This window comes from Hyla sarda, chromosome 4, assembly GCF_029499605.1.
Source record: "Hyla sarda isolate aHylSar1 chromosome 4, aHylSar1.hap1, whole genome shotgun sequence".
Classification (NCBI taxonomy): domain Eukaryota; kingdom Metazoa; phylum Chordata; class Amphibia; order Anura; family Hylidae; genus Hyla; species Hyla sarda.
Window position 1 is genome coordinate 182,950,280 of NC_079192.1, and position 15,339 is coordinate 182,965,618.

Consider the following 15,339-nt stretch of genomic DNA (forward strand, 5'->3'; position numbering starts at 1 on the left):
AAAAATAAGTAGCTGAAAATCTGCAGCAAAATCCACTCGTGTGAACGAGCCCTAAGGTTATGTTCAAGTTCGTATTTTCTGCTGCAGCATATTTTGCTACTCATTGAAGTCAATGGGCAGCAAAATCTACTGAATCAAAACTGCAGTAGAAAATATGCATGTATGAAGGTACCCTTAGGGTGCATTCACACGGGCGTATTTGTCAGCGGATCCGCAGCTGCGGATCCGCTGACAAAGGCCCCTAAAGTGCTGCCCTCTTTGTGCCTGCTAATAGTGGCAATCCGCCGCTACCAGCAGACACACTGCGATGTGCGAGTTACCCTGCAGTGTACTCGCACACATCGCGGCTGCTCTCTGTGTAGTTCAGGGAGCCGAAGGAGCAGCCGCGATGTGCGGGATGTGCGGATACACTGCGACTCGCACTTCAGTGTGTCTGCTGGTAGCTGCGGATTGCCGCTATTAGCATGCACAAAGAGGGCAACACTTTAGGGGCCTTTGTCAGCGGATCCGCAGCTGCGGATCCACTGACAAATAAGCCCGTGTGAATGCATCCTTAGGGTATATTCACACGTACAGGATCTGTTGTATATTGTGTGCAGCTAATTTTGCTACCCATTTACTTCAATGGGTAGCAAAATCAGCTGCAGAAAATATGCAGCAGATCCTATACACATGAACATAGGGCTCGTTCACACAAGCGGATTTTGCTGCGTATTTTAGTGCAAATTTTGCTGCAGATTTTCAGCTGCCTATTTTCTACAGCTTTTTATCTGCTGCTTATTGCTAGTAAGTCAATGAGAAAATCTGACTTTTAGTGCACTAAATACGGTTTTACAGATGTCTGCAATATGAGGGATTTTTAACTTCAGGTTTTGTTCTCATACCTGTGCCTAAGGTTATAGCCATTGTCTATGTTTGCTTTCTAATAACTTGTAGGAGTGACCTCCGAACTGGCCAGCACTCTGGACATTCTGCCTACAGTAGCATCTTTAGCGGGCGCTCCTGTTCCCGAAGTCACTTTAGATGGATATGATATAAGTAAACTTATTCTCAATGGCGAAAAGGTAAGCAATATGAAATACCTAAAAGGTAGTTTGCATTTTTTGGTATTGGTAAGGCTGGGTGATGACTTAAAGGGGTCAAAATCAAGGGGTTACAAATCAACTGGTGCCAAAAAGTTAGACAGATTTGTAAATTATTTCTATTTAAAAATCTTAAGTACTGGAAGGATTATCAGCTACTGTATACTCCAGAGGAAGTTGAATGGTTCTTTTCTGTCTGACCACAGTGCTCTCTGCTGACACCTCTGTCCATGTCAGGAACTGTCCAGAGCAGGATAGGTTTGCTATGGGGAATTGCTCCTGCTGTGGACAGTTCCTGATGTGGACAGAGGTGTCAGCAGAGAGCACTGTGGACAGACAGAACTTTCTGGCAGCAGTTGATTTGAAATTTTTTTTTTCCACATGGGGTAACCATTAAGCCTTACAATTCTTCTTGGCAGCCTAAGGCTATATTCACATGGCAGAATTTCTGCATGCGCATCAGATTAAACCCAATAGACTTCAATAGGATTCTGCACTCCCATTCATGCTTCAGAATTTCCGCATGCAGATTCTGCTTGGATTCCGTGCGAAATCCACACCGATTTTGCACAAAATCTGCATAAGCCAGAAACCACTCAAATAAATGCAGACATGGAATTGGTGCAGATGTGTGAAAATTCTGCCATGTGAATATAGCCCAAAGGTGCTGTACTAGATATTTTTTTTGTATCCATCTTTTTTTAGTTTTTTTTCTTGTCCATAGTTATTTGGTGTTGCTACTCAAACCTATCCACGCAGTTGTTGGGACATATCAAGTATGCCCTTACGCCATAGAATATGGCCAGATGACCCTGGAGTCCTATATGTATGACCATTAATCACTTTAATGTGATCGCAGTAGGGTGATCCGTCAGGCCACAAACCGCATGCCAGTGAATATATGCTGCCAAAACCCCATCCCTTATACGTACACCCATACCAGCACAATGTTGCCAATAATCCTGTCAGTTGGAGCCATAATTGTCCATGATTTTAAGCATTTCGGGGCAATGTACTGTTTCCCTTTGTACAGATGGTATTACATGAGCAAAATCATATCTTGGGAAATATCCATTTGTGCATGCCATTTTTCCATTCACAAATCTCGTAATACTTGTTTGAAATCTTGAATGTGCCGTTTGATTCTTCCACTTTTCCTTTAATTTAGGTTTTAGGAAGTACCCCACTTTGCTACTGAAATGCCTCGATAAACAAATGCCTCACACATTTTGTGAACATCTTGTTCTGCATTTACAATAGGCAATCTTTCAGCTGTTATTCTCATTATATGTTTTGTTATAGTTGAGCTTCAATTCCATTGATGGAAATTTAAATGAACAGCAATTGTAATGACGCATAAATTCCCCTTTTGGGATCCTTTTTCTAATTTTTATTTTTCAAATGAAATTAAAATTTAAAGTTGGCCCGATTGATACATACATTTCTTTTTCCTATTTGTTTTTTCTGTTTTTAAAGGTTAGGCTAAGCTTTGCTGAGTCATTACTGGTACTGTAGGTTACATTGTGTTAATGTTCTTTTCCAGTTTTCTACAGTTCCTTTGATAGTAGACTTTACAAATAAACAATTATCTCCCAGTTGGACTTCTGTCCTGTAACTAAGAACGCATGAATGCCTACTGCTTCTGCTACAGTTCTCTGAGCAATGAAGATATCTTATGATATGTTGTCATAAACTGTGTAAAACCAGAAGCCTTTTAACCTCCTAGTCACCAGCCTATTATAGACCTTAAAGGGATAACCGAGCATTAAAAGAGCTGATTTCTTTTAAAAAAAACAGCACCACATTTGTCCTCAGGTTATGGTTTTGCAGCTCCGTTTCATTAGAGTGAATGGAGCCAAGTTGTAATGCCACGCACAACATGTTGAGCGGTGTGGGGCTGTTTTTGAAAGAAATTTAGCTCTATTTAGGTATTGCTGGATAACCCTTTTAACCCCTTATGGACCAAGGACGTACCGGTACGTCCTTGGTCCTGCTCTTCTGATATAACGCGGGGTTACACAGTAACCCCGCGTCATATCACGGCGGGCCCGGCGTCATAGTGAAGCCGGGACCCGCCTCTAATAGCGCGCAGCGCCGATCGCGGCGCCGCGCGCTATTAACCCTTTAGCCGCGCGCTCAGAGCTGAGCCGCGCGGCTAAAAGTGAAAGTGAAAGTTCCCGGCTAGCTCAGTCGGGCTGTTCGGGATAGCCACGGCTAATCGCGGCATCCCGAACAGCTGACAGGACAGCGGGAGGGCCCCTACCTGCCTCCTCGCTGTCCGATCGCCGAATGACTGCTCAGTGCCTGAGATCCAGGCATGAGCAGTCATGCGGCAGAATCGTTGATCACTGGTTTCTTATGAGAAACCAGTGATCAACATAGAAGATCAGTGTGTGCAGTGTTATAGGTCCCTAAGTGAAAAAAAAAAGTGAATAAAGATCATTTAACTCCTCCCCTATTAAAAGTTTGAATCACCCCCCTTTTCCAATAATAAAAAAAACACAGTGTAAATAAAAATAAACATATATGGTATCACCGCGTGCGTAAATGTCCAAATTATAAAAATATATCATTAATTAAACCACTCAGTCAATGGCGTGCGCGCAAAAAAATTCCAAAGTCCAAAATAGTGCATTTTTGGTCACTTTTTATATCATTTAAAAATGAATCAATAAGTCATATCAATGCAAAAATGATACCGTTAAAAACTTCAGATCACGGCGCAAAAAATGAGCCCTCATACCGCCCCATACACGGAAAAATAAAAAAGTTATAGGGGTCAGAAGATGACAATTTTAAACGTATTAATTTTCCTGCATGTAGTTATGATTTTTTCCAGAAGTCCGACAAAATCAAACCTATATAAGTAGGGTATCATTTTAATCGTATGGACCTACAGAATAAATATCAGGTGTCATTTTTACCGAAAAATGTACTACGTAGAAACGGAAGCCCCCAAAAGTTACAAAACAGCGTTTTTTTTTTTTCAATTTTGTCGCACAATGATTTTTTTTCCTGCTTCACCGTAGATTTTTGGGCAAAATGACTGATGTCATTACAAAGTAGAATTGGTGGCGCAAAAAATAAGCCATCATATGGATTTTTAGGTGTAAATTTGAAAGAGTTATGATTTTTTAAAGGCAAGGAGCAAAAAACGAAAATGCAAAAACGGAAAAACCCCCGGTCCTTACGGGGTTAATGAGCAAGCATTTATGTTTTCTTATCGCTACATTCTAGAAGCCATAGTTCTGATATTTTTCTGAATGTATGATGACATGCTTTTTGTGGGATGCATTGTATATTTTAATTGCAGCATTTTGGGGTACATATAGGGGGAGATTTATTACAACCTGTGCAGAGGACAAGTGGAGCCGTTCCCCTTAGCAACCAATCAGATTTCTTCTTTCATTTTTCAGAGGCCTCTTTAAAAATGAAAGGAGCAATCTGATTTGTTACTATGGGCAACTGCACCACTCTTTCTCTACACAGGTTTTAATAAATCTCCCCCATAGTGAATTATAACAGTAATTTTGCCATTGGTGTTATGGTGTAAATAACATGATAACTTTATTCTCTGGATTGATATCATTACAGCAACACCAGCAAAAGTTTTTATGTTTTAGTAGTTTTGCAAAATAAAAACACTTTTGCATTTAAATTTGTTTTTGTGCTGCACAGCTAAAGAGGGACAGCCTGTGAGCATTTGTGACAACTGGCAATGGACACATTCTGATTCAGAACACTAGGGCATCGTAACACATATGTACCGGCAATATCTGCTAGAGGCCTCATGAATATCCCCAGGCCTGCAATGTTTGTACTCCCCTTAGTAAAATTTTTTATATTGTGGCTTAAAATAAAATAAAGGGATTTAGAGCTCTTTTTATGCCTACAATTGTCGCACAAAAAGTCGCAGGTGCGCCCAAGCAACTTTTTTTTGCTACTTTTGTCTGTACATTAAAAAATTCCAACAGCCATACCAAAGGCAATTACAGTTTTCATTTTGCAGTGGTCAAAAATGTATCAAGTGCGAATGTCACACAATAACACTGCAAATGTAAGCCAGCCCGGACTGTGCTTACAAAACTCTTTTTGGAGATCAGGATTTCATACATAGGAATATGAAATTATAGTGTTGAGCGGCGCCATGGTATGTACAAAGGAGCCCGGGCTGGCATCACTCCGCAGCCACCCAGGGTCTGCCTTATTTCATCCCCGCTACCCTCTCTCACAGAGACGCTTGTTACCAATCACCAAGCCACACATCTACCATCCACCCGTTACTTGCTGCAAGACTACAACTTCCAGGATGCCCTCCTGGAACAAGCTGGAACTAATGAAAAAAAAGAAAATGTCCTCACTGAACTCACTTACCAAAGCCAACAATCCCTTTTTAGCAGAATGTGTCTAGTGCCAGTGGTCACACTTGCTCATTTGCTGCAGTCCATTCATTGGTCAAATGTAACTTTACCTTTTCAGCTAACACAATGGGGAAGATTTATCAAAACCTGTCCAAAGCAAAAGCTGCTGAGTTGCCCATAGCAACCAATCAGATCACTTCTTTCATTTTTGAAAAGGCCTCTGAAAAATGAAAGAAGTGATCTGATTGGTTGCTATCAGCAACTTTTCCTCTGGACAGGTTTTCATAAATCTCCCCCAATGTTTGTACTGCACAGTGAAAATTTTGTGGTGAATGTGTAACGCCTTCCGTTGGTAATTCCCAAGTGTTGATCTTGCCAAAATATATTAATGGTTTTCTAGTATAGACCTTAAACTGAATATCAGTAGAATCCTTCAGTTTTCATTATATAAAGCTATATTTAGCCCTCTGGTTTTTTTTTGTTTGTTTTTTTTCGTTCTGGTTTTACTAATGTAGACATGTCTCCATGCATGATAAGTGTTTATCTCTTGTTATTCAGAGTCAAAGGAACACTTTTTATTATTACCCTCCATCTATCGATCCAACCAGAGGGATCCATGCCCTGAGGATGGGAAAATACAAAGCTCATTTCTATACACAAGGTAATTGCTGATTTATGCGATTACTGGCTAAGATATCCTCTATCTTTATAGCTTTTTTTTATTTTTTATTACATTATGTAGCATGTGAATAAAACACTGGTTTACAAAAGTGAGTTAAAATGGAAGACAAGTAAGGATAAGTTCATACATCTGAAAATGTACCAACTTATATTACACTTGCAAAAAAGGGTTAAACAAAATTGCAACCTTCATCCAGGTGCTTGTCAACAAAATCTATGCATCTATTTCTATTAATTAAAGTATATTTTTATTTCACATGGAAATAACATGGCAGTCAGTTAACATAGAAAAATACATCTCTAACACTGCTATTGTAAATATACTAAGCTTTAGAGTAATCGAGCAAATGAAAAAATATCAGCAAAGATGTCAAAGACATAACAGTATAACTACTCTGCAAGGCCCCCCATACACATACGTTTGTCGTCCAGGGGGTCGTTATCCTCCGGCGCTGTGGAAAAAGAGGAAAACGGATGATAGAACCAATCCCATTCATTTGAATTGGACAGTTCACATTCATCCGGAGTTTCAAGTGGGACTCAAATTGCGGGTGACAGGCAGGGAAATACATCTGTTTTTTGTTTTTCTGTTTTGTGCTTTGTTTTTGTTTTGTTTTGGACTAGAGGATATGACCATGCAATCATATATTACACTGTAATACTTCTGTATTGCTTTGCACTGTTTCTGTCAGCGTAACACATCTGCTTGACCACTTATATGCTGCAGTTAGTAGTGGCTTTGGAATCTAAGGGGTATGATAGCCAGATCTAAAGTTATCCCTGATTATAGCCATTGCAGCAGTGTCATGTGCTATAGGCGCCGCTACCGCTGAGCCTTTGCCATCATTGCACCATACACTTTTGCTGGAGTGCACTAGCCCCTTGACAGCATCACTGTGTGTGTATTATATATATATATGTGTGTGTGTGTATATATATATATATATATATATATATATATATATATATATATATATAAATTTTATAAAAGGTCACTACAGGATTAGGATTATAGAAGAATAAGTACTTCGTATTTTATACAGTCCAATGGCTTATCAAATAAAAATAAAGGGGTACTCCAGGGAAGTAACATTTTAATTTTATCCACAGAATATCATGAGTTGGGCCCCAGTGGTCTGAAATCCGGCGATCAGACACTTATCTCCTATTCTGTGGATAGGGGATTGTCACGATCGCACCCTATCGGTCCAGCCAAGACGCTAGAGAGAGTGTGATGGTGCAAGGGTTAAAGGCGCCAGACCTCTGGGTATCCACTACTAGTCCCAGCAAGTCACCAAATTAACCCTTAGATAAACGTGTTTCACCCGAGCTGCCTTCAGAAAGGTGAGCTCATATATTTAGAGATCAAAGACCGGAGCTGATTAATTAAACATTTAATCTGATAAAAGGTATCACAGTGCTATGCATAAAAATAAACAAATGACATACAGTTATAAGAATATATATAAGAGTTTAGCAAGACAAGTTCAGAAAGCAAAAATGAAGTTCTTGCAGCACGATGATATTAGCAGTCCATGAGAGAGAGTGAGGTTCCAGCTGTTCTTAGGATGGTCTCGTCAGCTTGTTCCACAGCATTGAACAACCCAACTTTTTAGTCTAGCATTGTTTAAATATATCATAACTGCTTTCTTGGGAGGAAGACTCCATTCCCCCCTCCCCTCTGATCCCACCAGGTGGGGGCATCTCTTATCTAATATATGGGACCAGAGACCCCTTACATCTTGCTGCTTCAAAGGGCCTTTGACTTCAAAAGAGGAAAACAGCAGACAGGCCCCAATTGACTGCAATACACAAAAATAAAGGATACACCGTCTGAATGACCCCTCACCCCCAGGTCTTAGTTTATACATAGATGCAATTATAAAACACATGTATGTTTCCATAATCAGGCCTTGGGCCTGACACCTCCCCCTTAAGATGGAGACAGAGAGATCTGGCCCTCCAGGCCGATAGATCTGTCTCCCTTAACCATCTATTTCTCTTCTCGATGCATTCCCAGGCAAAGATGGCATTGAAGGGGCCTATTTCCTCATTTAGCTGCCTTTCCTTTGCAGCTAAGAACTGTGGATTGAACTCCACATCCTGAAGGGATCCCTGGCTCTTAGCTTCCTCCACTAGGTCCAGTAGGGGATCACTACCCAGCCCTTCCTCTGGTGCACTGCATACACTGAGTACCACCTTCTCAGGGTCATAGTATGCCATATTAATGTGGTACTATCTCTGCCTCTGACCTTTCTAATCAAGGGCAACTACATATGTGGTGGGTTCTAGGTGCTCCAAAATGGGGAAGGGACCCTCCCAGGCAGCCTGCAACTTATTCTGCCTGATGGGGTTCAGAACCATTACCTTCTGTCCCACTTCATAGACCCGGTCCCTTGCATTGTGATCATACCAGTACTTCTGCCTGGACTGTGTTGCTATGAGGTTGTCCTGTACCAGCCCAGTAAATGCCTGCCTCTTGTCCCTGAACTTCAGAACATACTCCACCACAGAAGCTACCAAATGCTGTACATTCACCTTCTTACAGAGACTTTGCATGAGATTGGACATGAACTGTGTGCCCTGATCAGTGAGCATTTCTCTGGGGAACCCCACCCTGCAAAATATACTGATCAGTGCATCTGCCACCTTATCTGCTCGGACGGAGGATAAGGCAACAGCCTCAGGGTACCTGGTTGCATAATCTACAACAGTAAGAATAAATTGTTTCCCTGTGCTGCTGGGTATAGCTAGAGGCCCCACAATATTCACTGCCACTCGTTCAAAGGGTACAGATATGACTAGTAGGGGAACACGAGTAACATCCCCAGACTTACCCACCCTCTGGCAGACCCGACAAGATCTACAATAATTGGCAACAGCAGTACCCATACCCGGCAAGTAGAAATTGTGTGCCAACCTGGACTTTGTCTTGGCCACTCCCAAATGTCCTGCCAGGGGGGTCTCATGGGCCAACCTCAGCAGCTCTTTCCTGTACGGCCTAGGAACCACTGACTGCCTTTCTCTTTCCTGGGCCCCTAGCATGCCTTTGGAAAGGGACTCCCAGTACAAGATATCATTTTCCCAATATACCCGATGCCCATCTGTGTCAACACCTGTATGTTCAGCACATTGCCTCAGCCCTTCAAGGGAAGGGTCACTGCGCAGAGCTTCCCGGAAATGCTAATTTCCCTCCCCCCATCTCATGGTATCAGGGAGCACATTTCCCCCAGATGAACTAGCATCTCCACCTTCCTCTGCTGCCCCTTGCATCACCATCCTCCCTTCCTTTTAAAGCTGCAGCCCTGGCATGCTGCTGACACGTTACCACTGCCACCATTGGTATGTCTCCCTGGGGTTTACCTTCCCCCCCCCCCCCCCTCAGTTTCAGACATAACAATACAGGCATCATACACAGGGCTATCACTCCTTCCCTCCTCCTCCTTAGGCTCACAAGATTGGGATATATCGCTCACTGCTGGTCCCTCATTCTTACATGTCACAAGGGGCACACCAACCCCTCCCCCTAGCCCATCTACACTAGGTTTTGGCATTGGCAATGCATTGTCACCACATTTTACAATACACCCCATTCCACTTTTGGAAAACATTACTGGTTCAGTCACAGGTAAACAATTATCAATCCCCTGCACCCCCTCCCAGTTACCACAGTTCACAGTGTCTCCCAAAGTCTCGCACAGTACCTCTGAATGAACAGGGCTCTCTCCTAGCCCATCCAGTGTGCAGGTAGTGTCCTCTGGAGCATAATGACAGACCATCCGACCCAAATCATTCCCCAGCAGAACATTAACAGGGATGTCCTCAGAGACCCCCACCTCCCACAAACCCTTGCCTGTACCCCAATCCAGATACACACGGGCCATGGGCACAGCAGGCCGCACACCTCCAATTCCTTTTAAAGCCATGGTTCTTCTAGGGATGATGTCCTCTGTATCCACCACTTCCGGCCGCACCAAGGTAAAGGGGGCTCCAGAATCTCGTAAACCCACTGTAACCCGGTCACCCACAGTTGCACTCTGTAGGTTATCTGCTCTTTTCTCCACCGCTCCGGACACCAGAAAAACGGCTGTGTGTCCTCCAGCTACTGGTGGAGAATTCTTTTTGTTGGGGCAAGTGGCACTCAGGTGCCCAATATTGTTGCATCTGTAACATCGGCGGGTGTCCCCCTGACCCAATGTGGCTCCTGTTGCTTTTGGGAATGATGGCAAGAATTTCCCGGCTGACCTGGTGGTGCTCTATGGTTGTGTGGCTCCCCTCCAGGTACTTGCTCCAGCTTGTGCAGATTCACGCTTTGCTGCTGGCGCCCGGTTGTTGGCAAAGTCATCTCCTAGTTCTGCTGCTTCCATGGCTGTCTTGGGCTTGCGGTCTAAAATCCACTCTCTGGCTTCAAAGCTCCGTGTTTGGAGAAACTGATCCAGGACCATCAAGTCCTCCAGGGCCTCATAGGTAGTGACTTGTAGGCCCCCAGTCCATTGCCTGAATGCTGACCTGCATGTTCCGTGGAGCTTTCTATAGCGCTTTGTTGCAAAGTCCTAAATATTTTCCGATAAGCCTCTGGAGTAAGATTAAAAATTTTTAACAGGGCAGATTTTATTGCCTCATAGTCCTGGTCACTCTCTGAGGGAAGCGAAGCAAACACATCCAGAGCTCTCTCTCGCAGCCGTGGGGTTAGATATCGTCCCCACTGTTCCTTAGGTAGATGAAACTGCCGGCAAACCTTTTCAAATCCCCTCAGGAACACATCCAGATCACCATCTTTCTCCAACATGGGGAAATGTTCTAAGCAGGGTTTGTGGTCTCCTTGATCCTGCACATCACTCCGTGCAGATGAAGCATCCCCTCTCAGCCTCAGAACCTCCAGTTCATGCCTCCGCTGGGCCTCTCTTTCTGCCGCCTCTTGGAGTTTCATATTAGCATCCACATTCCCAGGTGTTGTAAGGTAGTCCGCATATAAGAGTCCAAGGCCTCATGTGGAGTACTGTCCTGATGGGGAGTAATGTTGCTGTGTTCCCCAGGAGATATCAGTCCTTGGATGGCAGTTCCAGCTGTAGGACTTTGCCTCATGTCACTCAGCTCTTCTGCACGGGCATCATACTCCACAAGATCAGCAATAAGTTGTTCTTTGTTCTTTCCTGCAGTAGGGATGTCCTTTTCTTGGCACATTAGCTCCAGTGCAGGCTTGGACTGCTTGCGATATGCCTCCATATTTCCGAGATGAGACAGAGGAGGTAAAACAGGAGATGGGGAGGACAGAACTGTCTTGCACTCTTTTTGTATGTCTTTTAAACCAGCACTGAGCTCTGTCTTTGGAATTTACACACAAGAAGATGTATGCAATTTCTTTTTTAGTGCTAACATTTCCTTACAGGTAAAATCCAGCAAGCACTAAAAATCTCTAAATATGTCCCGACGCTGCCACCAGTTGTCACGATCACACCCTATTGGTCCAGCCAAGACTCTAGAGAGAGTGTGATGGTGCAAGGGTTAAAGCCGCCAGACCTCTGGGTATCCACTACTAGTCCCAGCAAGTCCCCAAATTAACCCTTAGATAAACGGGTTTCACCCGAGCTGCCTTCAGAAAGGTGAGCTCATATATTTAGAGATCAAAGACCGGAGCTGATTAATTAAACATTTAATATGATAAAAGGTATCACAGTGCTATGCATAAAAATAAACAAATGACATACAGTTCTAAGAATATATATGAGTTTAGCAAGACTAGTTCAGAAAGCAAAAATAAAGTTCTTACAGCACAATGATATTAGCAGTCCATGAGAGAGAGTGAGGTTCCAGCTGTTCTTAGGATGGTCTTGTCAGCTTGTTCCACAGCATTGAACAACCCAACTTTTTAGTCTAGCATTGTTTAAATATATCATAACTGCTTTCTTGGGAGGGAGACTCCATTCCCCCCTCCCCTCTGATCCCACCAGGTGGGGGCATCTCTTATGTCATATATGGGACCAGAGACCCCTTACATCCTGCTGCTTCAAAGGGCCTTTGACTTCAAAAGAGGAAAACAGCAGACAGGCCCCAATTGACTGCAATACACAAAAACAAAGGATACACCGTCTAAATGACCCCTCACCCCCCACGTCTTAGTTTATACATAGATGCAATTATAAAACACATGTATGTTTCCATAATCAGGCCTTAGGCCTGACAGGGATAAACAGCATTAACTCTGCAACTACTACACAGATTAAAGTAATTAATCCCTATTTTTAAAGCTGTTCACCCACACTATAACTTAGTATATTGGGTTTAGTGCGGGTGAACAGGCTGTCAGTAAGCAATTTAGTAATTAGTCTTGGTGAAAAACTCCTATGCAGACCCAAGGGGGTTCTATAGTTAGGGACAGCAAGAGAGCCCTGTGTATAGTCTGATCTTGCTGTCCTACTCTTTTCCATTTATCCACTATTTTTTTTCTAAGGTACGGATGTCTTATTTCTTGAAACCTATATCTATCTTTAATTCTTGTCATGTTTTTTTGTACATATCCCCAAAGGAGCATTTCACAGTGAAACAACTCCAGATCCAGACTGCCACATCACTGCACTGTTGACTGAACATAACCCGCCATTGCTGTTTGATCTTGACACAGATCCTGCTGAGAACTACAACTTGCTGAAAGTAGTTATCCCTAAAGACCTAGAACCAATTGTAAATGCAATCCAAAATGAGCGGGAAAGGTTTCTGAAAAGTATGACTTATGCTGAAAGTGAAATTAACAAAGGCAAAGATCCTTCATTGAGACCGTGTTGCAACCCAGATTGCACACCTAAGCCAAACTGTTGCCGCTGTTAATTCTACAGTAAACTTCAATGATTTTCTGAACATGCCTCATGTCATGTGTTTGTGTGATCTTCTGGGAAGCCCGTATTTATAACAAGTCATTAATAGGGATGCAAGTAATTTTTTTTTCTGTTTTTCATTATTCCATTCACACATGCAATATTGAAATAATTTTTTGTGCAGTGCAGTTTTGATGCAGCTTTTGTAGCCCAGATACATAAAGAGTAGAAATGAGCGAGCCGAGTCCAGCGAAACCGATTTCGCTCTGAATTTCAGGATGACAGCAGCTTACCAACTTTCAAATGGCGATGAGAATAGCAAAAAGGGATGAGGAACACATGGCGTTTTGCCATCTAAATTAAAGGAGGAAGTACTCGGAACACTGAGATGACATCTTAAAGGGGTACTTCGCCCCTAGACATCTTATCCCCTATCCAAAGGCTAGGGGATAAGATGTCAGTTCGCCACGGTCCCGCTGCTTGGGGAGCCCCGGGATCCCCGCTGCGGCACTGCACTATCATTACAGAAAAGAGCGAGTTCGCTCTGCACGTAATGACGGGCAATACAGGGGCCGGAGCATCGTTACGTCACGGCTCCGCCCCTCGTGACGTCACGGCCCGCCCCTTTCAATGCAAGTCTATGGGAGGGGGCATGGCGGTCATCACGCCCCCTGCCATAGTCTTGCATTAAGGGGACGGGCCGTAATGTCACGAGGGGCGGAGCCATGAAGTCACGCTGCTCCGTCCCCTGTATCGCCCGTCATTACGCACAGAGCGAACTTGCTCGGGACCGCGGCGATCTGACATCTTATCCCCTATCCTTTGGATAGGGGATAAGATGTCTAGGGGTGGAGTACCCCTTTAAACATCCAATGGTGCTTAAACAGATAAGGCTAAATCCTTACAGGAGGACTCTAACCCCACCCACACATTACATCACAAACAGAGGATATAAAAAGCCAAATTACCACTATTTAGCAGCCATTACCCCAGATCTCTAAGGAAGCTCATTTGAGCGAAACATGTCAAATGGGCTGTGACTGTCTCAAATGGGCTGTGACTGTTAAATATTACATATATTATATAGTGTGACCATACTATTGGGCGCAGAGCGTAAATAGACTCCCAATAATATCCCACTGTATGTGAACAAATACGTGATATTTACAACACGGCAATATTAGTCCTTTTTAATCTACCCATCATCCATTTTATATCAGGATAGTTATTGGGTAGTTAGTTCCTGTAGGCATTATGGGGGAGATTTATCAAAACCTGTGCAGAGGAAGAGTGGTGCAGTTGCCCATAGCAACCAATCAGATTGCTTCTTTCATTTTTCACAGGCCTCTTTAAAAATGACAGAAGCAATCTGGTTGCTATGGGCAACTGCACCACTCTTTCTTTACACAGATTTTGATTAATCCTCCCCATTGTGTTTAGTAGCCCAGCATACCTTGCATCTATCAGCAAGATCACATGACCCCAGGTTATCAAATCAATGCTTGCATTCTTGTGTATTTAGAATTCAAAAGCAAGCTGAGCAAAGCATTAATTAGTGAGCCTGAGACTGTGTCCTCCTGTCATCTGCAGTGCTGCTGTGTACAGTTGGTGCACTACAGATCCCAGCCAGCAGTGATCGAGCCCATAAAAGCTATCACATTAGCAAACTGAGCAAATATATGTAGCATCATCTTGGTCTCAGCGTCATCCTAACTGTGATTGACAGCCTGGTCCCACAGCCCATATCCTGTGCGCAGGAGATCAATAGGAAATATGCATATAACCTGTTGGAAGATAGGACGTATGCATACATTCTAAGGCAGGAAGGGGTTGTGGTGCCACCCATTCTGCAAAATCCAACTATTGCCGTGAATGCAAGGTCACATTACATAAATTATTCTGTACTGATCCTTAGTTACCTTCTGTATTAAACTCCAGAACTGCTATCACCATTCTGCCAGTGTTTCCCAAAAAAAGGTTGTTTCCAGTTGTTGCAAAACTACCACTTCCAGCATGCCTGGGCAAGTGGATGAAGTTATGTTACTCAGTACCTAATCCTAATTGTGTAATATCATTTTTATTTGTCTATGACCAATTTTTTTTCTCAAAAATACCTTCTATCTGTTGCTCACTTCTATCTGTTACTCATTCTGTGCTTTGAAGGGGGAGTGTCCCTCACTCTGCATGACTTATCTTTCTCCCTGAGTGCTGGGTCTCTTCATCCACTCATTGCAGGCTGCGCTAGTACCCCCTCTTCTCTGCTGCAGTCTGTTAGGACAGAGTGAGAACAGAGGAGTACTAGTCCTGCCCTCACTTACTGGACTTTGTCCATGCCTGTTGACAAAGATGATGCTGCAGCCAGACATTGTATTCTAGATGTTATGGGATGTTTTTTTACAAGTT

At 43.2% G+C, this 15,339-nt stretch overlaps 1 protein-coding gene across 3 annotated transcripts in view; it reads left to right on the forward strand.

The window, feature by feature from the left end:
- Nucleotides 1–12,986, forward strand: part of ARSA (arylsulfatase A) — a 40,548-nt gene extending 27,562 nt beyond the window's left edge. For all 3 annotated transcript variants that reach the window (XM_056573019.1, XM_056573020.1, XM_056573018.1), the window contains exons 7-9: nt 937–1,064; nt 6,002–6,104; nt 12,651–12,986. In XM_056573019.1, coding sequence (XP_056428994.1) covers nt 937–1,064; nt 6,002–6,104; nt 12,651–12,949 — 530 coding nt within the window. In that variant the 3' untranslated portion in view covers nt 12,950–12,986. The remainder of the gene's footprint in view (nt 1–936; nt 1,065–6,001; nt 6,105–12,650) is intronic.
- Nucleotides 12,987–15,339: the final 2,353 nt, after the last annotated feature.